Source organism: Pelobates fuscus, chromosome 5 (genome assembly GCF_036172605.1).
Source record: "Pelobates fuscus isolate aPelFus1 chromosome 5, aPelFus1.pri, whole genome shotgun sequence".
NCBI lineage: Eukaryota > Metazoa > Chordata > Amphibia > Anura > Pelobatidae > Pelobates > Pelobates fuscus.
Window position 1 is genome coordinate 117,926,067 of NC_086321.1, and position 22,697 is coordinate 117,948,763.

Consider the following 22,697-nt stretch of genomic DNA (forward strand, 5'->3'; position numbering starts at 1 on the left):
GAGAGAGACAGAACACTCGAGAGAGGAACCAGAGACCTTCTTTTAGGTTAGCTCCCGCTTTTCCAAGTCCTGACTCCACGATATCTTTGCTTACTGAACCTATGCAGATAGGGTATACCCGCCTCTCTGAGGAGGAAAGACAGCACAGGAGAAGAGAGGGTTTGTGTATGTATTGTGGGGCCAAGGGTCATTTACTCTCGAACTGTTCTAACCGCCCGGGAAACGCTCGCACCTAAGTCTCTCTAGAGGACAGGCCTTGGGTGTTTCTATTTTGTCCTCTACTCCTAATTATAAAGATCACAGGCTTCTGCTACCAGTTTCCTTAACTTTGGGGAAGGAAGTAGTAAGGGCTATGGCATTGATAGATTCCGGTGCTGCTGAGAATTTTATCGACCAAGCCTTTGCTAGTAAGAACCATTTCCCATCCCAGCTAATGGAGACACCTTTGGTCGTTGAGGCCATAGATGGTAGACCACTACTAGACCCTGTTATCTTCCGTGAGACCATACCCATTGATTTAAATGTTGGTATCCTACACGTGGAGAATTTATCTCTTATGCTCATTTCGTCTCCTTCCGTTCCCATAGTTCTGGGGTACCCATGGTTGAAAAAACATAACCCTATTATCGATTAGGAGTTAGGAGAGATACTCTCGTGGGGCCAGGGCTGCCAGGATCGGTGTTTGTGCAAGGTTTCTCCATTAGCTAATATTAACATACCGGAGAATCCTATTCAGTCCACAGAAAGACAAATACCAGACCTTTACCTAGACTTAAGGGCAGTGTTTGACAAGAAGAATGCCGATTCTTTGCCTCCACACAGGTCATTTGACTGTAAGATTAAGCTTCTACCCGGCACTATGCCTCCGAGGGGCCATGTATATCCTTTGTCTGTTCAGGAAAACTCGGTTCTAGAGGAGTATATTCGGGAGAATTTAGAAAAGGGATTCATCAGGAGGTCTTCTTCTCCGGCCGGGGCTGGGTTCTTTTTCATTAAAAAGAAGGATGGCACGCTGAGACCATGTATCGATTACCGAGGCTTGAATAAAATAACTGTCAGAAATGCCTATCCTATCCCACTGATTACCGAGTTATTTGATCGTCTTAAGGGCTCCAAAATCTTCACCAAGTTAGATCTCAGAGGGGCTTACAATTTGGTGAGAATCCAGCAAGGTCACGAGTGGATGACGGCATTCAATACCCGGTATGGCCATTACGAATACACTGTTATGCCATTTGGACTATGCAATGCGCCTGCAGTATTTCAAGATTTGATTAATGAGGTACTTAGGGAGTTTCAGCATGATTGTGTTATTGTTTACCTGGACGACATACTAATACACTCTAAGGAGATTGAGACTCACCATAGACATGTCAGAAAGGTATTACACAAGCTGCTGCAACATGGTCTATATTGCAAATTGGAGAAGTGCAGTTTTGATCAGTCTCAGGTAGACTTTCTTGGATACGTGATTTCTGGGGAAGGTTTTAAAATGGATCCTGTAAAACTCCAATCTATTTTAGACTGGCCCTTGCCCAAAGGACTCAAAGCTATCCAAAGGTTTATTGGTTTTTCCAACTACTATAGGCGCTTCATTAAAGGATACTCCTCTATCATTGCGCCTATTACCAATATGACCAAACAAGGGGCTGATACTAAGTTCTGGTCTAAGGAAGCTCTTGGTGCTTTCAAGACTCTCAAGGAACTTTTTGCCTCGGCTCCCATTCTAGTCCATCCTGATACGACTCTGCCTTTCTTGCTTGAGGTCGATGCCTCTGAGACAGCAGTTGGGGCTGTTCTGTCTCAAAGGTTAGGGGTGGATAAACCGTTACACCCTTGTGGTTTCTTCTCTAAGAAATTTTCTGGGCCTGAGAGCAGATATGACAACGGGGAAAGGGAACTGTTAGCAGTCATTAAAGCCTTAAAGGAGTGGAGACATTTGTTGGAGGGGACCCTACACCCTATTACGATTTTGACGGACCACAAAAACTTGTCCTATATTGGGGAGGCTAAGCGCTTATCCTCTAGACAAGCTCGTTGGTCCTTATTCCTGACTCACTTCAATTATGTACTGACTTACAGACCTGGTTCTAAAAACTCTAAAGCCGATGCATTATCTCGCCAATATGAACCTTCTACTGTACCTGAACCAGTTCTTTCTTCTATAGTTCCGAAATGCAATATCATTGCTAATACGAATCTCAGGATTCATTCTCCATTACTGGCCGAGATCATTAAGTTGCAACATCTAGCACCTAAACAGACTCCTGCGGGTCGTCATTTCGTTCCTCCTGCTCTTCAACTGGAACTTTTACAGTGTTTACATAATAGCAAGATGGCGGGACATCCTGGTATTCGCAAAACTTACGCGTTGATCTCTAAGGACTTCTGGTGGCCTGCTTTACGGAGGGATATTGAGGAGTTCATCGCTGCATGTTAAGTTTGTACTAAAACCAAACAACCCCATACGCTTCCATGTGGATTCCTGCACCCCTTGGAGGTTCCAGAAAAAACATGGTCCTGTTTGGCCATGGACTTTATTGTCGATCTACCTATCTCTAAAAGACAGACTGTTATCCTCACCGTGGTTGACAGGTTTACTAAGATGGCACACTTCATTCCCCTGCCTAAACTCCCGTCTTCTCCCGAATTGGCAGAGATATTCGCTAAGGAGATTTTTCGCCTACATGGGATACCCTCTCAAATTGTATCGGACAGAGGCTCCCAATTTGTTTCCCGCTTTTGGAGGTCCTTCTGCTCTCAACTTGGTATTAAATTAATCTTTTCTTCTGCCTATCATCCTCAGTCTAACGGAGCTGCTGAACGTACCAACCAGAAAATTGAACAATATTTACGATGCTTTGTTTCTGAACACCAGGATGATTGGGTCGGTTTGATTCCTTGGGCGGAGTTTGCACACAACAATCTCGTTTGCGATTCTACTCATTCAAGCCCCTTCTTCATGAATTATGGTTTTCATCCGTCTATTCTTCCTTCGGATTCTCCTTCCCAGGGGGTGCCGTCGGTTGATGTTCATGTTGCCAATTTGAGGAAGTTGTGGGATCAAACTCGACAAATCCTTGTGCACAACTCTATGTTGGTCAAGAAACACGCTGATAAACGTAGAAGGGCGGCTCCGGTCTTTGTTCCAGGTGATAGGGTATGGTTGAGCACGAGGAACATCCGTTTAAAAGTGCCCTCCATGAAGTTCGCTCCTCGTTATATTGGACCCTACAGGGTGCTGACCCGTATCAATCCAGTTGCGTATCGTTTAGCTCTTCCTAATACCTTACGCATCCCGAACTCGTTTCACGTTTCATTGCTGAAACCACTCATATGTAACAGATTTTCCTCCACAATAGCCCCTCCTCGCTCCGTTCAGGTGGAGGGTCAGGAGGAGTATGAGGTTAACTCTATTATTGATTCTCGAATCTCCCGGGGGAGAGTACAATATCTGGTTGATTGGAAGGGATATGGTCCTGAGGAGAGGAGTTGGGTACCTCAGGAGGATGTTCATGCTCCCCGTCTCCGCAGGGCGTATCACTCTCGCTTCCCATCTCGTCCCGGTTCATTCCGCCCGGTGGGCGTATCTGAGAGGGGGGGTACTGTCAGGGTACCTGTGGTCTCTACCTCCGAAAGAGGTAGAGACTTAGCTGTTCCTCCATCCAGACAGTCTGATGGCTCCCTTCCCCGCGGTCTATCCGGTCATGCTAGGCCGGCCGCGAGGGAGTGACTGCCTTTTACAGCATCTAGGCAGGAAGTAGTCATCAGGACACTCCCCCGGAACGACCTGTCAGTCAATTGCTGCAGGACCAATTAGGACGCCTCGGAGGCGTGGTTACTGCTCTGAACAGGGTATTTAACAGAGCTTCTTTCATTAGCTCATTGCCCTGTCGTGGTTCTAGCTTGTTATAGTCACTCAGTGCTTGTGTATTCTATTATGCCTTTTGGTTTTGACCCGGCTTGTTTACCTTACTCTGCTTATCTCTGTTACCCTTGATTCGGCTTGTCTCTCGCTTACCTGTCTTCTGTTACCCTCGACCTCGGCTTGTCTTTGACCATTCTATACTGTACTACTTACGTTAGTCCGGCCATTCTAAGGTCCGGTATACGTATCTGGCTACTGTTTGTACTCTGCGTGTTGGATCCCTGTCCCGATCCTGACACCTATGTACTGACGGTGAGATATTGAACGGACATTGTATCACCAAATAATAAATCAACTATTTGTTATTTTTATATTGGTGTTGGTTATAGCTGCCCTGCCCTATAAAAAACACACACCAATTCTGGGTTTGCTTTTCACAAGAAGCATTGCCTGATGTGAATGATGCCTCGCACAAAAGAGCTCTCAGAAGACCTACGATTAAGAATTGTTGACTTGCATAAAGCTGTAAAGGGTTATAAAAGTATCTCCAAAAGCCTTGCTGTTCATCAGTCCACAGTAAGACAAATTGTCTATAAAAGGAGAAAGTTCAGCACTGCTGCTACTCTCCCTAGGAGTGGCCGTCCTGTAAAGATGACTGCAAAAGCACAACGCAGACTGCTCAGTGAGGTGAAGAAGAATGCTAGAGTGTCAGCTAAAGACTTACAAAAGTCACTGGCAAATGCTAACATCCCTGTTAGCGAATCTACAATACGTAAAACACTAAGCAAGAATGGATATCATGGGAGGATACCACAGAGGAAGCCACTGCTGTCCAAACAAAACATTGCTGCACGTTTACAGTTTGCACAAGAGTACCTGGATGTTCCACAGCAGTACTGGCAAAATATTCTGTGGACAGATGAAACCAAAAGTTGAGTTGTTTGGAAGAAACACACATCACTACGTGTGGCGGAAAAGAGGCACAGCACACCAACATCAAAACCTCATCCCAACTGTGAAGTATGGTGGTAGGGGCATCATGGTTTGGGGCTGCTTTGCTGCGTCAGGGCCTGGACAGATTGCGATCATCGAAGGAAAAATGAATTCCCAAGTTTATCAAGACATTTTGCAGGAGAACTTAAGGCCATCTGTCTACCAGCTGAAGCTCAACAGAAAATGGGTGTTGCAACAGGACAATGACCCAAAGCATAGAAGTAAATCAACAACAGAATGGCTTAAACAGAAGAAAATACGCCTTCTGAAGTGGCCCAGTCAGAGTCCTGACCTCAACCCGATCGAGATGCTGTGGCATGACCTCAAGAAAGCGATTCACACCAGACATCCCAAGAATATTGCAGAACTGAAACAGTTCTGTAAAGAGGAATGGTCAAGAATTACTCCTGACCGTTGTACACTTCTGATCTGCAACTACAGGAAACGTTTGGTTGAAGTTATTGCTGCCAAAGGAGGTTCAACCAGTTATTAAATCCAAGGGTTCACATACTTTTTCCACCTGCACTGTGAATGTTTACATGGTGTGTTCAATAAAAACATGGCAACATTTCATTATTTGTGTGTTATTAGTTTAAGCAGACTGTGATTGTCTATTGTTGTGACTTAGATGATGATCAGATCACATTTTATGACCAATTTGTGCAGAAATCCATATCATTCCAAAGGGTTCACATACCTTTTCTTGCAACTGTACACTCATTTACAAATTTAACACATAATAGGTAATAAATATAGTCAACCACGACTAGTCAAACATTCTGTATTGAGGTATGTTGCCATAGATATCTTAAAAGATTTTAGATTGAATGAAAATTTGACTGTGTCTGTGAGGTTATTCCATAATTGCGGTGCTCTGTAGGAAAATGAGGATTGAGTAACTTTTTTTTTGTATTGCGGTATGCAAAATATCATGCTAGTACTGGATCGGAGGTTATAGGAGGTGGGAACAGCTGGGGAGAACATTATATTCGGGTAGGGTGGGAGCTTCCCAGAAATGCTCTTATGCACAAGGCTGGGAAGATGAAGAGTGCGTTGGGATTCCAGCGATAGCCAATGCAGCTCTTTTAACATGCCACAATGGTGGGTTAAGTAATTACATTGTAGTACAAAGTGGCAGAATTAATTATACAATGTGTTAAGTTTATGAAAGTGGGTTTGCGATGCAAGTGCATACACTATATCCCTATAATCAATGACCGGCATTAGCGTTTGTTGCACTATCTGTTTCCTTACTGTAGGACTTAGGCAGGATTTCTTTCTGCACAGGGCACATAGTTTTGGAAAAAGTTTTGAAGATATGATTTCAATGTGAAGGCCAAAGGAAAGTTTGGGGTCTAGCAACATACCTAGATATTTGAAAGAACAGACTGCGGTCAGTGTGCTGTTTTAATTCATTCTGATACACAGTTGTTGATTTTGTAGTTTATGTAATTTAGGTACAGTTCCAAAGATCATTGTGACAGCTTTGTCAGTGTTTAGGAAGAGTTTGCTAACCGCAATCCACTTTTCTACCTCTGCAAACTGGTTTTGGAGCACAACCTTGAGCTGCAGTAGGTTGGGTTTACTAGCGTAAATTACAGTGTCCTCTGCATACATGTGTAAAGTTGAGGCTTTGCAGACGTTAGGTAGATCAGTTATAATTAATGTGAATAGTTGGTGGCCGAGTATGGAGTCTTGGAAAACACCACACATGACCGGGAGAGGGAGGGTGGCTCTATAAGAAACGGTCACATATTGCGATCGGTCTGATACATATGATTGAAAACAGGTTAGCAGACAATCACCAGTTTTTAAGTTTTTGCATAAGAATTCCATGGTCTACCATGTCAAAGGCCTTAGCAAAATCAAGGAAAATTGCTCCAGTTAAGTCTCCTTGTTCCATGCCAATTTGGATATCATTGCAAACTGTTAAGAGGGCAGGCGTAGTTGAGTGATTTGGTTGAAAGCCAGATTAATCAGGGGTCAGATAGTTTGATTGCTGATAATATTCACATAGTTGCATGTGAACGCATTTCTGCAAGATTTTTTACAATACAGGGAGCAATGATATTGGACAATCGTTAAATACCAAAGTATTGTCACCACCTTTATGGATAGGTACTAGTTTTGCGGTCTTCCACAGTTTGGGTATGTGTCCAGACATCAGGGATTCATTGGTTAGGGTAGTGACAGGTTTAGCAATTGGCGGTGCACTGAGCTTCAGCAACATTGTTAGGATTTAATCTGGTCCACACTGGTTTTTATTTTTTTAATTATTAAGATGTTTATTGATGACACTAACAGACACAGGTCTAAAATCATAGGCGTGCGCAGCCTATTGCATTAGGGTGTGCACCCTAAAGCACAAACACGCCGCATGTGTATATATTTATTCTATTTTTATTTTTCTATTTTTACTATATATATATATATATATATATATATATATATACACACACATACACTGCTGTGTGTGTGTGCTGCTAGTGTGCTGTGTGAGGGTGGTGTGAGGGTGGTGTTAGTGGGATGTGTGGGTGAGGGTGCTGGTAGTGTGCTATGTGGGTGAGGGTGTTTGTGTGGGTGCTGTTTGTGTGTGAGGGTGCTGGTAGTGTGCTGTGTGAGGGTGTCTGTGTGTTTTGTTAGGGTCCTGTTACTGTGCTGTGTGAGGGTGCTGTTTGTGTGATGTGTGCATTTGTGTGATGGTGCCGTTTGTGTGATGTGTGTGGGTGTTGTGTATTTGTGAGAGTGCTGTTTGTGTGTGTGTGTGTGTGTTTGTGAGGGTGCTGTTAGTGTGCTGTGTGTGAGGGTGTTGTGTGTTTGTAAAGGTGCTGTGTGTGTTTGTGAGGGTGCGGTTAGTGTACTGTGTGTGTGAGCATGCTGTATGTGTCTATGTGCTGTGTGTGTGTGTGTGCTGTATGCTGGGAGGGGTTGTGGAGGTGGGGGCAGATTAGTAAATATCCCCCCTCCCTACCTTATGTAGGGAGGGGGATCCTTGCTGCCATGTGCCATCCCTGGTGGTCCAGTGGAGAGTGAACTCTAGCCTGCGGAGCTAGAGTTAACTCTCGCGAGATCTGAGTGTTGCCGTGGCAATGCTCAGATCTCGTGAGAGGAACCTGGCAGAGCTGCTGTCTAGAGCTCCCCGGGTCCTCTCCTGCCTCCCTCCGTGTTGCTGTGGGTTGGTGAGGTAGATCTTTGATCTCCCCGCCAGCCCATGGAGGCTAAGAGCAGAGCCGGCACTCAGATAGCGCTGACTCTGCGTGAGCCACCAAGGGAGATCCGGACATCTCCAGAGAAGTCCTGGGGAATAAAGTGTGGGAACTCTTTTCCCACCCCCCCCCAAAAAAAAAATATACACGTGTGTGTGTGTATATATACTGACACACAGATATATATACACGCGTGCACACACATACTCAGACACACACACACATTCACAGACACACACACAATTACAGACACACACACACACCCATATACACACATACACTCACAGACACACACACACTCACAGACACACACACATACCCATACACTCAGACACAAACATACTCACAGACACACATACACTCACAGACACACACTTACAGACACACATACACTCACAGACACACACTCACACACACAGACACACACATACCCATACACTCAGACACACACATACTCACAGACACATACTTACAGACACACATACACTCACAGACACATACTCACAGACACACACTTACAGACACACATACACTCACAGACACACACTTACAGACACACATACATTCACAGACACACACACATACATTCACAGACACACTTACAGACACACACACATACATTCACAGACACACATTCACAGACACACACACACATACAAATATTTTTTTTTTTTATAAAAAAAAATGTCCACCCAGCCTCCCTACCTGGAGTGCTGGCGTGGACTTGTCCCTGGGGTCCAGTGGGTCAGGTGCCTGTGTCCATCTCAGACGCGGCGAGGGAGCTGTGTGCTCTCTGCTCTCTCTCACCACGCGGGCTGTCTGCTGTAGCTGGGAGCCGGAATATGACGTCATATTCCGGCTCCCAGCATCAGCAAACAGCGCGCGGCGAGAGGAAGCAGAGAGCACACAGCTCCCTCGCCGTGTCTGAGATGGACACAGGCATCTGACTGGGGGGGGGGGGGGCATTGGGGGCCGGAAGGGGGCATTTGGGGGCCCTGAGTGCCCGCAGGAACAGCGCTCCGGCTCAAATAAAAGTGCAGGAACGCTGTTCCTGCAGGACTCAATACATAGGCGTGCCGCTGGGATTAGGGTGTGCCCAGGCACACCCGGCACACCCCGTGCGCACGCCTATGTCTAAAATTGAATTTCTCTATATGAGGATTTTGCAGATTTAGCAGGGCATGATCTGCATTTGTGGTCTGAAAATAAGTGTCATTCAGTATCTTAGCATTCAGGGTGGTGGCACATCCAACAAAATAATGAATAAAGGCATTTTCTACATCTAGGGGGTGTTGCAGTGTTTGGTTGTCCATTTTGACAGTGGAGGGTTGGAAGAGGATTGTGAGGGTTTGTATGCTATTTATGATTTTCCAAAAGTTTCTTGGGTTTGATAGGTTAGTCTGTGTGTATATATGTATCTGTTAGTGTGTTTGTGTATATGTCTGTGTGTAAGTATATATATATTTGTGTCTGTATGTATATGTATTTAAGCATGTATATGAATGTAAATGTGTGTATATGAGCGTGAGTATGTGCATGCATAGGAAAAAGTGGTGGTGGTATGGTGGTATGGTGTACAGAGTGAGACATACGCAAATAAATGGTTCAATGGGGGGGGGGGGCTATACTACTAGTCAAGCCTAACTAACTAGCCACTATAAAGCTCTTTCTGCTAAGTGATCTCTGTGAACAGAAGGGCTATCAGAGTCAGCCTTCTGTTACATGACCTTTGATTTTAAAGTCAGGAATCCAACACATTATTAACTGTATTGTGATTAACACTTTTTTTTCTTGTTGTGTTGATGGAAATCTTCATGTATGAGAAGGAAAAAAGAAACTTACCGGTACATATCCAGTTTGTGCCTGCCCGCATTAGAAGTATTCCCTGCCTGAACTGGGTTAGGGCTTGTGGTGGATGGGACGGGTTCATGGCTGCAAATGTCAGCCATGCACCCAACACTTGCCAATGGCTAGTTGGTGAGTGGAAATGTTGAGCTTTGAATTTAAAGACAAAAAGATTTTCATGGTTATTTACTAAAGTGAGAATTGTCAGGGATTCAAAGGGAATTTCAAATTTAAGGTAGAGTTGCCAAATTAAACATTTCTTGCAACTCAGGATATTTTGTTGTAAAATTTAAATTCACTATGAATTAATAAAACATTTCTGACAATTCTCACTTTACTAACTGTTTTTTGTGTTAATTTAATGATAGAGTAGACAATTTCCGTAAGCTATGTTTTTAAGCAGAATTTGTACAAGTGGATGCATTTAAACGGGACATTTAAATTATTCATTTCCCCAAATTAAATAATCTTGCACAGAATACATATGTGAATACCTTTTGGGTCTCTGTTTAATGCCCTTAGTACCTCCTTGATCTTCTGCAGCCAAGGCTACCTTGATCTGAGTGGCAGATGGAACACTGTGAAAAAATACAGCCAGCGAATGTCAATTTTGTTGTAATATTCTCAGCAACATCTAGCGCTTTAGGCCGGACAGAACTCGCAGCATAGCTTCTACAAGTGAAGGAGACTGACACACCATACAAATGCTTTGCTGGCTAAATCAGGAAGCTAGTCTTCTCCAAGTGACATCAGTGGAAAGTGCAGCCTATACACCATAGATATACATATTCTGGAGTGCTATCCAATTACAGGAACAAGATAATTGAAGGTGCAAAAGGATTTGCACAAACAAACTTAAAATCTATCAGGATTTGAGGTAGGCGAATGGTTATATAGAAATTAGGTGTCTTGCCCAGGCTAAGATGTTTGATTCCAACCTGGCTTTCCCGATTCTAAGGTAGTGATGTTAACACTGCTTTAACCAGCCAATGAATTATGTGTAAACAGTTAATTTTGCACAACTAGAACCCGTCCATTTTTCGATTGTATCTTCTAATTGGACATGACCCGTGTAATCTAGATACTGGATTACCAATAGTGTCAGGACGTCTTTTTTGCTTTAATCACAGTACCAACTAATCTGCTCTGTTGGTTTAAAACCTGGGCCATTGATGAAAAATGAAATGACTTGCATGTTTGCAGAACTAGTTGGAGATGATGCATTCTGGGAAATCAATATTTCACGGTGGGTTTACTAATACTACCCTTCTCCAGATGAGCTGGTTGGGTGGGTATGCAGTATGCTTTTACTGAGTTAATGTGCCCAGAATTACTAACCTGACCTATGCTAATTATTTTTCACTCTATTCACAATTCTCTGTCTCGTATCTACGCGGAAAGTAAGACATAATAAAACCTGCACATTGACTGTAGTCTATTTAAAGTAACCTACTGCAGCTTTCATACCGTAAGTGCACATTTCTATAAACGGTACATACCTTATCAGCTTGTGCTTTGTATGACTTTCTTCCTCATCTAATTCCTTGTTCACATTCTCTGCAATCATTTCAAGCAACTTCTGCATGTCTGATACAAATAGAAAAAAGATTTTCTGAACATCTGTAGAATTCATACTAAATGAGTCATCTACACCTATAAAATTATAAAAGTATACGAGAAACATACTGTTCCAAGTAGAAATAATTATTTTTTGAACATTTATGTGATGTGACAATACCGTTTTCCAATTTTCAGTTAAATTGGTTTTAATTTAAAATACATTAGAATGAACATAAAATTATAAAAAAATGTCCATAAACTCTAGAAGGTGATATTGATGTTGTAATCTGTGTGGGTTTAGATGGTTGAAGGCCACTTCCCTTTATATAGCTATAGAGGTGGTCAACAGGTAATCAACCTTAACAGGATCAGTTGAAAATAGATCTTTCAGTGAGACCACAAAAGTAGAACCCCCCAAAATTCAGCCCTTGGCTGAATGTCTGTACCTGGTGTTGAAAGGGGTAAAACACTTACCTCTTAATAGCGATGGTAGGATGAACCTAGTGTGCATGTGCGGCGAGTGTCATGTGCGCATACGGCCTTTCTCATGGAAGCAAAGCATGTATATGAATGTAAACATGTAAATATGAATGTTTGTATATGAATGTGAGTATGGGCATGCAATTTCCCTAGGGAAAAGTGGTGGGAGTATGGAGTGCAGAGTGAGACACACATGCAACATTTCAGGTGCTACGCTACTAGTCAAGCCTAACTAACTAGCCAATATAACAATTTTTCTACTAAGTGATCTCTGGGAACAGAAAGGGTATCAGAGCCAGCCTTCTGTTACATGACCTTTGATTTTAAAGTTAACCACAGTAAAGTCAGACACTTACCTCTTAACAGCGACGGTAGGGGGAACCTAGTGTGCATGCACGACGAGTGTCACATGCACATAAGGCCTTTCACATGGGGGATTTGAAGACACTGGACGTCCTCATGCAAAGCGTGACTATGTCCAGCGTCGTTTAATGGAGTTAAACTACGTGAAAAGCCAGGAAGCAACTCTAGTTGTTGTCACAGAGAAAGCCACTAGAGCCAATCTTAACCCAGCAGTATAAACATCGCAGTTTCTCTGAAAGAGAAAGGAACACTGCATTCAGACCACTTCAATGAGGTATAGTGGTCTGGGTGCCTATAGTGTCCCTTTAACTAAATATCAAAAGGGGGTTACATTTCTGCGATGCAGGTTTACTGAATTCTGTGTTAATGTGATTGGTAACTTACTTTAGTAAAGAGGCTCTGTCACCTAAAAGTTACCTTGCTTCAATATGTTCTTCTCTTCCTCACTCCTAATACTTTTTTATTTTCTTCTTTATCATTCTTTTTCTCCTAAAACTCATAAAGCAAAGTAGGGACTACTTTGTTTTATGTATTTTGTCCTATGTTTTGTCCTTCCTCTGACAAAACTTGACAAAGAATGGAGTTTTATAAAGTCCCATTTTCCCATAACATTCTTCTGCTTATATTATCCCTCGGCTCCATTCTCACATTCCTTTCTAGTCCTTTGCCAAACCCTGTCCGCCCATGCTCAGCACCCAGGAACAAAAGCGACTGCACTGGGCATGCATAGACAACACATCACAGCCATGTTATTGAAGAAGGTATCATATAGGATTAAGATCTGGCACCAAAAACAAAGAACATTTTTTCTGGTAAACACAGTGGGCAGAAAAATACGTTGGAGGCACAAATAAAATCAGTGGGGACAATAAAATGACATATGCCAGTGACAACGCTTTAAATTCAGTTACCAGGCGTGCTGTGTCGTATATACACACTAATTTCATATGCTTAGCATGCAGCTACTTCTCCGGTGTTTTTATAACGTAACGTTGGTGGGTCTTTTTTGTACCCCATTCAAATCTAAACATGGCATTGTTAGTTTGATCATACTCATATCAAATAAAATATATAGGCAGTAAACATTAGCTAGGACAAGTATATATTAAAGGCGTCTTTCCAAATCACAATATTTACTTTTGCTATATAGCCTGTCCATAAATTAAGCTTTTATCATGTGTTCTGTTGTAAGATGCATGAGAGACTGTCAGGATCGGGACAGGGATCCAACACGCAGAGTACAAACAGTAGCCAGATATGTATACCGGACCTTAGAATGGCCGGACTAACGTAAGTAGTACAGTATAGAATGGTCAAAGACAAGCCGAGGTCGAGGGTAACAGAAGACAGGTAAGCGAGAGACAAGCCGAATCAAGGGTAACAGAGATAAGCAGAGTAAGGTAAACAAGCCGGGTCAAAACCAAAAGGGATAATAGAATACACAAGCACTGAGTGACTAGAACAAGCTAGAACCACGACAGGGCAATGAGCTAATGAAAGAAGCTCTGTTAAATACCCTGTTCAGAGCAGTAACCACGCCTCCGAGGCGTCCTGATTGGTCCTGCAGCAATTGACTGACAGGTCGTTCCGGGGGAGTGTCCTGATGACTACTTCCTGCCTAGATGCTGTAAAAGGCAGTCACTCCCTCGCGGCCGGCCTAGCATGACCGGATAGACCGCGGGGAAGGGAGCCATCAGACTGTCTGGATGGAGGAACAGCTAAGTCTCTACCTCTTTCGGAGGTAGAGACCACAGGTACCCTGACAGTACCCCCCCTCTCAGATACGCCCACCGGGCGGAATGAACCGGGACGAGATGGGAAGCGAGAGTGATACGCCCTGCGGAGACGGGGAGCATGAACATCCTTCTGAGGTACCCAACTCCTCTCCTCAGGACCATATCCCTTCCAATCAACCAGATATTGTACTCTCCCCCGGGAGATTCGAGAATCAATAATAGAGTTAACCTCATACTCCTCCTGACCCTCCACCTGAACGGAGCGAGGAGGGGCTATTGTGGAGGAAAATCTGTTACATATGAGTGGTTTCAGCAATGAAACGTGAAACGAGTTCGGGATGCGTAAGGTATTAGGAAGAGCTAAACGATACGCAACTGGATTGATACGGGTCAGCACCCTGTAGGGTCCAATATAACGAGGAGCGAACTTCATGGAGGGCACTTTTAAACGGATGTTCCTCGTGCTCAACCATACCCTATCACCTGGAACAAAGACCGGAGCCGCCCTTCTACGTTTATCAGCGTGTTTCTTGACCAACATAGAGTTGTGCACAAGGATTTGTCGAGTTTGATCCCACAACTTCCTCAAATTGGCAACATGAACATCAACCGACGGCACCCCCTGGGAAGGAGAATCCGAAGGAAGAATAGACGGATGAAAACCATAATTCATGAAGAAGGGGCTTGAATGAGTAGAATCGCAAACGAGATTGTTGTGTGCAAACTCCGCCCAAGGAATCAAACCGACCCAATCATCCTGGTGTTCAGAAACAAAGCATCATAAATATTGTTCAATTTTCTGGTTGGTGCGTTCAGCAGCTCCGTTAGACTGAGGATGATAGGCAGAAGAAAAGTTTAATTTAATACCAAGTTGAGAGCAGAAGGACCTCCAAAAGCGGGAAACAAATTGGGAGCCTCTGTCCGATACAATTTGAGAGGGTATCCCATGTAGGCGAAAAATCTCCTTAGCGAATATCTCTGCCAATTCGGGAGAAGACGGGAGTTTAGGCAGGGGAATGAAGTGTGCCATCTTAGTAAACCTGTCAACCACGGTGAGGATAACAGTCTGTCTTTTAGAGATAGGTAGATCGACAATAAAGTCCATGGCCAAACAGGACCATGTTTTTTCTGGAACCTCCAAGGGGTGCAGGAATCCACATGGAAGCGTATGGGGTTGTTTGGTTTTAGTACAAACTTAACATGCAGCGATGAACTCCTCAATATCCCTCCGTAAAGCAGGCCACCAGAAGTCCTTAGAGATCAACGCGTAAGTTTTGCGAATACCAGGATGTCCCGCCATCTTGCTATTATGTAAACACTGTAAAAGTTCCAGTTGAAGAGCAGGAGGAACGAAATGACGACCCGCAGGAGTCTGTTTAGGTGCTAGATGTTGCAACTTAATGATCTCGGCCAGTAATGGAGAATGAATCCTGAGATTCGTATTAGCAATGATATTGCATTTCGGAACTATAGAAGAAAGAACTGGTTCAGGTACAGTAGAAGGTTCATATTGGCGAGATAATGCATCGGCTTTAGAGTTTTTAGAACCAGGTCTGTAAGTCAGTACATAATTGAAGTGAGTCAGGAATAAGGACCAACGAGCTTGTCTAGAGGATAAGCGCTTAGCCTCCCCAATATAGGACAAGTTTTTGTGGTCCGTCAAAATCGTAATAGGGTGTAGGGTCCCCTCCAACAAATGTCTCCACTCCTTTAAGGCTTTAATGACTGCTAACAGTTCCCTTTCCCCGTTGTCATATCAGCTCTCAGGCCCAGAAAATTTCTTAGAGAAGAAACCACAAGGGTGTAACGGTTTATCCACCCCTAACCTTTGAGACAGAACAGCCCCAACTGCTGTCTCAGAGGCATCGACCTCAAGCAAGAAAGGCAGAGTCGTATCAGGATGGACTAGAATGGGAGCCGAGGCAAAAAGTTCCTTGAGAGTCTTGAAAGCACCAAGAGCTTCCTTAGACCAGAACTTAGTATCAGCCCCTTGTTTGGTCATATTGGTAATAGGCGCAATGATAGAGGAGTATCCTTTAATGAAGCGCCTATAGTAGTTGGAAAAACCAATAAACCTTTGGATAGCTTTGAGTCCTTTGGGCAAGGGCCAGTCTAAAATAGATTGGAGTTTTACAGGATCCATTTTAAAACCTTCCCCAGAAATCACGTATCCAAGAAAGTCTACCTGAGACTGATCAAAACTGCACTTCTCCAATTTGCAATATAGACCATGTTGCAGCAGCTTGTGTAATACCTTTCTGACCTGTCTATGGTGAGTCTCAATCTCCTTAGAGTGTATTAGTATGTCGTCCAGGTAAACAATAACACAATCATGCTGAAACTCCCTAAGTACCTCATTAATCAAATCTTGAAATACTGCAGGCGCATTGCATAGTCCAAATGGCATAACAGTGTATTCGTAATGGCCATACCGGGTATTGAATGCCGTCATCCACTCGTGACCTTGCTGGATTCTCACCAAATTGTAAGCCCCTCTGAGATCTAACTTGGTGAAGATTTTGGAGCCCTTAAGACGATCAAATAACTCGGTAATCAGTGGGATAGGATAGGCATTTCTGACAGTTATTTTATTCAAGCCTCAGTAATCGATACAAGGTCTCAGCGTGCCATCCTTCTTCTTAATGAAAAAGAACCCAGCCCCGGCCGGAGAAGAAGACCTCCTGATGAATCCCTTTTCTAAATTCTCCCGAATTTACTCCTCTAGAACCGAGTTTTCCTGAACAGACAAAGGATATACATGGCCCCTCGGAGGCATAGTGCCGGGTAGAAGCTTAATCTTACAATCAAATGACCTGTGTGGAGGCAAAGAATCGGCATTCTTCTTGTCAAACACTGCCCTTAAGTCTAGGAAAAGGTCTGGTATTTGTCTTTCTGTGGACTGAGTAGGATTCTCCGGTAAGTTAATATTAGCTAATGGAGAAACCTTACACAAACACCGATCCTGGCAGCCCTGGCCCCACGAGAGTATCTCTCCTAACTCCCAATCAATAATAGGGTTATGTTTTTTCAATAATGGGTACCCCAGAACTATGGGAACGGAAGGAGACAAAATGAGCATAAGAGATAATTTCTCCACGTGTAGGATACCAACATTTAAATCAATGGGTATGGTCTCACGAAAGATAACAGGGTCTAGTAGTGGTCTACCATCTATGGCCTCAACGGCCAAAGGTGTCTCCGTTAGCTGGGATGGGAAATTGTTCTTACTAGCAAAGGCTTGGTCGATAAAATTCTCAGCAGCACCGGAATCTATCAATGCCATAGCCCTTACTACTTCCTTCCCCCAAGTTAAGGAAACTGGTAGCAGAAGCCTGTGATCTTTATAATTAGGAGTAGAGGACAAAATAGAAACACCCAAGGCCTGTCCTCTAGAGAGACTTAGGTGCGAGGGTTTCCCGGGCGGTTAGAACAGTTCGAGAGTAAATGACCCTTGGCCCCACAATACATACACAAACCCTCTCTTCTCCTGTGCTGTCTTTCCTCCTCAGAGAGGCGGGTATACCCTATCTGCATAGGTTCAGTAAGCAAAGATATCGTGGAGTCAGGACTTGGAAAAGCGGGAGCTAACCTAAAAGAAGGTCTCTGGTTCCTCTCTCGAGTGTTCTGTCTCTCTCTTAGACGTTCATCTATACGAGAGATGAACGAAATTAAATCCTCTAAATTCTCAGGGAGTTCTCTGGTAGCAACCTCATCAAGGATTACATCAGATAGGCCATTCAAAAATACATCCATATACGCCTGCTCATTCCACTTGATTTCTGCCGCCAGAGACCTGAACTCTAGTGCATAATCCACCAGTGTTCGGTTCTCCTGTCTCAGGCGCAACAGTAATCTGGCTGCATTAACCTTTCTACCTGGAGGGTCAAATGTTCTTCTAAAAGCAGCTACAAATGCGTTATAGTTATAAACTAATGGGTTATCGTTCTCCCATAGTGGGTTGGCCCATCTCAGAGCTTTCTCAATGAGTAGGGTGATAATAAATCCTACTTTTGCCCTATCTGTAGGATAAGAGCGAGGTTGCAATTCAAAGTGGATACTAATTTGGTTTAAAAAACCACAACACTTCTCAGGAGCCCCACCATAGCGTACTGGGGGGGTAATGTGAGAAGAAGCACCCACTGTGGCTACCTCTAGACCTGAACCGACAGGAGAAACAGGGGTATTACGTATCTCCTCTGGTGGGTTATTAGCACAAGCTAATAGAGCCTGTAGCGCAAGCGCCATCTGATCCATTCTGTGATCCATGGCTTCAAACCTAGGATCAGGAGCAGCCAGCTTACTGTTTGTACTTGCAGGATCCATTGGCCCTGTCGTAATGTCAGGATCGGGACAGGGATCCAACACGCAGAGTACAAACAGTAGCCAGATACGTATACCGGACCTTAGAATGGCCGGACTAACGTAAGTAGTACAGTATAGAATGGTCAAAGATAAGCCGAGGTCGAGGGTAACAGAAGACAGGTAAGCGAGAGACAAGCCGAATCAAGGGTAACAGAGATAAGCAGAGTAAGGTAAACAAGCCGGGTCAAAACCAAAAGGGATAATAGAATACACAAGCACTGAGTGACTAGAACAAGCTAGAACCACGACAGGGCAATGAGCTAATGAAAGAAGCTCTGTTAAATACCCTGTTCAGAGCAGTAACCACGCCTCCGAGGCGTCCTGATTGGTCCTGCAGCAATTGACTGACAGGTCGTTCCGGGGGAGTGTCCTGATGACTACTTCCTGCTTAGATGCTGTAAAAGGCAGTCACTCCCTCGCGGCCGGCCTAGCATGACCGGATAGACCGCGGGGAAGGGAGCCATCAGACCGTCTGGATGGAGGAACAGCTAAGTCTCTACCTCTTTCGGAGGTAGAGACCACAGGTACCCTGACAGAGACAGGCAATTTGCAATGTTGCCATAACGTGTCACCAACTTAGAATCCTGGCATAGAAACTCAGTGGCACAGAAGTCATGTTGTACTCATTCTCCTACTCATTCTCAAGGAAGGAATTGAATCCATGTTGTTCTCACAGAATCCAACTGGTTCTTGTAGAACTGCCTTGATGCGGAAACAGTTCCACAAAATCTCACTGAAATGCAACAGCCTCATGAAAGATAGCATTCTAAATTTCATTCTGAGGACTGAATTACTTTGCGATAGACACCATTAATTCCTGGACAGAACTGTGCACATAGCTCAGTTCACCTGATACAAAACACCTTATATAAACACAGCATTTATAATAATTAAGATTATAATCTTAATATATCAATTCTACCAAACTGGTCCTAGGACTAAATGTCAGGCAGGTTCCTCTGCTCACAGCATGGCAACCTCTAGGTGATTTTTTTGCCTTTTCAGAGACATTGTGAATGAGCTATAACTGATACCTCTCTAGACACAGTAAGCAAGGAATCCATACTACATACTATTTTGTTTCACTATATTTCTTTATTTTCTAATGTATGTGTGTTTCTGCACAGGAACCCTTAGTCTATACCACTCATGAGAGTGAGGTTGAGGACATGGGACATCGATGTGTCCCTCAGTGGCAGAAGCAGGACTGATACTTCCTTGGAAAAGTCTACCAATTTACCAGAGTGAAGAATTTTTCTTGCTGTGATGCAAACCTACTAACCATTCTAAATATATTTCTCTAAACTTGCAAGCCTAGCATAAGCCAGCACAAATCATTAATTTCCGAGGTTAAAAACAATTTTTTAAATTCAGGGTAATTAAAATGTCCAGCTATAAAAACTGCAGGTTTCGCATATCTCAGTTATACAGTAGCTATCGTCTATTCATAATTTTATACATTAATAAGGGCTCTGCCAGCAGCATGTTGTCATAGTGCCAGAGTAGTACAATTAAATCATGATGACTAAGTATGCACAGAAAGAAATTAACAGTGCTTGGGCCAAACCTAAATAAATATACCAAAAAAAATTCCGTGAATCGAACCATCTATTGGAAGGTTATATATGACCATAAAAATTCAGACCACACATCCGTTACGATCACACACAACAGTAAAGATAATCTGTATATTGGCTTTCTTTTCTCACAACCGAAACAAAATGGCTTTTATTAGTCCCTAATGTTAATAAACAAAGTAGGATAATAAAATTAAGAGATAAAGAGCAAGCTATAAAAAATATATAGTCTCTCTGATTCTAAATTAAACATTTCTGAAAAGAACTGTCGGTAGAATTGTTCACTAATTGATCCAGGAATTTCATTGTAATGTATTTAGATTCTGGAGGAGAGAAAGATAAATATGATTTGCTAACTTATCTAACACAGAATTGGCCCACTTTATTTACGTATGAAATTAAATTATAGTTACTTTTCACAAATGCAGCTCTTGGGCTAAATATTCAAACTGAGAACACCAAAAAAAATAAAAATATTCAAGGCCTAGTTGTAGCTGATGAAACAGATCAATAAACAACAACCGTAAAACAGATTTAAACTCCATGGTTTCAGTGCTTACTCCCAGCAGAATCAACACTTTTCATACTTCAGATGTCAATTAAGGAAAGTAATAGTAGCAACATCTATACAACAGGATATACTAGAAAACAAGAAAAAAAACATCGAAATATGTTCTTCCTGATGAAACAGTCTGATAATGATGGCTAGCTACGGTTAATTTTTTTTAATTTTTTTTGATGTTAGACACGAAGTTGGTGCTTTTACATATTGGTACTGATACTGTTTTGCTTATTTTCAGTCATCATCTTTGTTCATAACTCTGGGTATAGGAAACAGAAGAGATAGGGCTAATCCCCCCCAAATTTGGTGTAGCTTTTAAGATTATAGGTTTCACAGTTTAAGAAAAATAGGAAACACAATTTTATTGTTTAACCCCTTAAGGACACATGACATGTGTGACATGTCACGATTCCATTTAATTCCAGAAGTTTGGTCCTTAAGGGGTTAAAAGACATAAGAACCACATGTTAGTAGAGATTCTATTGCTAGAATGGTATAATCATCTCTTATAATAAGCCCTCCATGGGTGAAGATGTTTTTTTTTTTTATTTTTTTATTTTTTTTTTAATTGCGTCGGTTCTTATGGCTTTTTATTTGTCCTTTTTTGGGGCTGAAAAAAGAAGATTTTAGAAAAAAGAAGACGTCAAATGGTAAGTTGAATTTTTCTTTACAGGTTAGTTATTTTATTCCCCCCTCACTATTTTTTAGGGTGAGGGAGGTAGGTAGGGGGTAACTTCTTTTGGGGTGGGGGGTGGGGGGTGGGTGACTAGGGGCTTGGGGACCCCTAGTCACCTTTGATTGGGGGGGATATTTTTATTTAGGGCCCCCACCCACCACTCAGGGGTGGGGGCTGGCCCCCCTTATTGTTTTTTTTAGGGCCCCCACCCACCGCTCAGGGGTGGGGGCCAGGGGGGAGGACAGTAGGTCTCCCCCCTCATTATTTTTATGGACCCCACCCACCGCGCAGGGTGGGGGCCAAGGGGGAGGACAGTAGGTCCCCCCTCATTATTTTTATGGCCCCCACCCACCGCGCAGGGGTGGGGGCAGGGGGAGGACAGTAGGTCCCCCCCCGATTGTGATTTATGGCCCCCACCCACCACGTAGGGGTGGGGGCGGGGGGAGGACAGTAGGCCCCCCCCCATTGTGATTTATGGCCCCCACCCACCGCGCAGGGGTGGAGGCCGGGGGGGAGGACAGTAGGTCTCCCCCCTCATTATTTTTATGGCCCCCACCCACTGCGCAGGGGTGGGGGCAGGGGGGAGGACAGTAGGTCCCCCCCCATTGTGTATCAGGGTCCCTGAGGACAGGTGTCAATCCATATCTGCCAAGTGACCCTATGTAGGGGGAGCAGTCCCCATTCTGCTCTGTGTCAGTGTGTATCAGGGATCCTTAGGATAGGTGTCAATCCATATCTGCCAAGTGACCCTATGTAGGGGGAACAGTCCCTATTCTGCTCTGTGTCAGTGTGTATCAGGGATCCTTAGGATAGGTGTCAATCCATATCTGCCAAGTGACCCTATGTAGGGGGAACAGTCCCTATTCTGCTCTGTGTCAGTGTGTATCAGGGTCTCTGAGGACAGGTGTCAATCCACATGTCAAGGTGTCAATATGTCATATGTCAGGTGTCAATCCATATCCATTGTGATTTAGGAATGTTAGGTGATTTATGCCCTTTATGGATTAAAACCAGACTCTGCATCAACTGTGTAATTTTCCATGGGAGTTTTGCCATGGATCCCCCTCCGGCATGCCACAGTCCAGGTGTTAGTCCCCTTGAAACAACTTTTCCATCACTATTGTGGCCAGAAAGAGTCCCTGTGGGTTTTAAAATTTGCCTGCCCATTGAAGTCTATGGTGGATCGCCAGGTTCGCCAGTTCGCGAACGTTTGCGGAAGTTCGCGTTCGCCGTTCGCGAACCGAAAATTTTATGTTCGCGACATCACTAATCTTGTGCTTCAAGTTATATGACTCATCTGAAGTGTACATAATATTTCATACCATGGGGCATCTTTTGGCAATTCCTGTACCTGTTCACTTTCTGCAACGGTTGATTACTCCTGTAAGTCCATGAACAAAAGATCCACTAGAGTTAAAAGGAAGGTTCTTGTCAGGAAACAATAAAATGGTCACTTTTCCAAAATAGAG

At 43.5% G+C, this 22,697-nt stretch overlaps 1 protein-coding gene across 1 annotated transcript in view; it reads right to left on the reverse strand.

Moving 5' to 3' along the window:
• The window catches only part of CCDC60 (coiled-coil domain containing 60), a 177,196-nt gene that overhangs the window by 15,357 nt on the left and 139,142 nt on the right, over positions 1-22,697 (reverse strand). Inside the window, exons 9-10 of the mRNA XM_063454176.1 lie at positions 11,412-11,499; positions 10,407-10,490 (exon numbers count right to left, since the gene is read on the reverse strand). Of these exons, the coding sequence (XP_063310246.1) occupies positions 10,407-10,490; positions 11,412-11,499 (172 nt within the window). The remainder of the gene's footprint in view (positions 1-10,406; positions 10,491-11,411; positions 11,500-22,697) is intronic.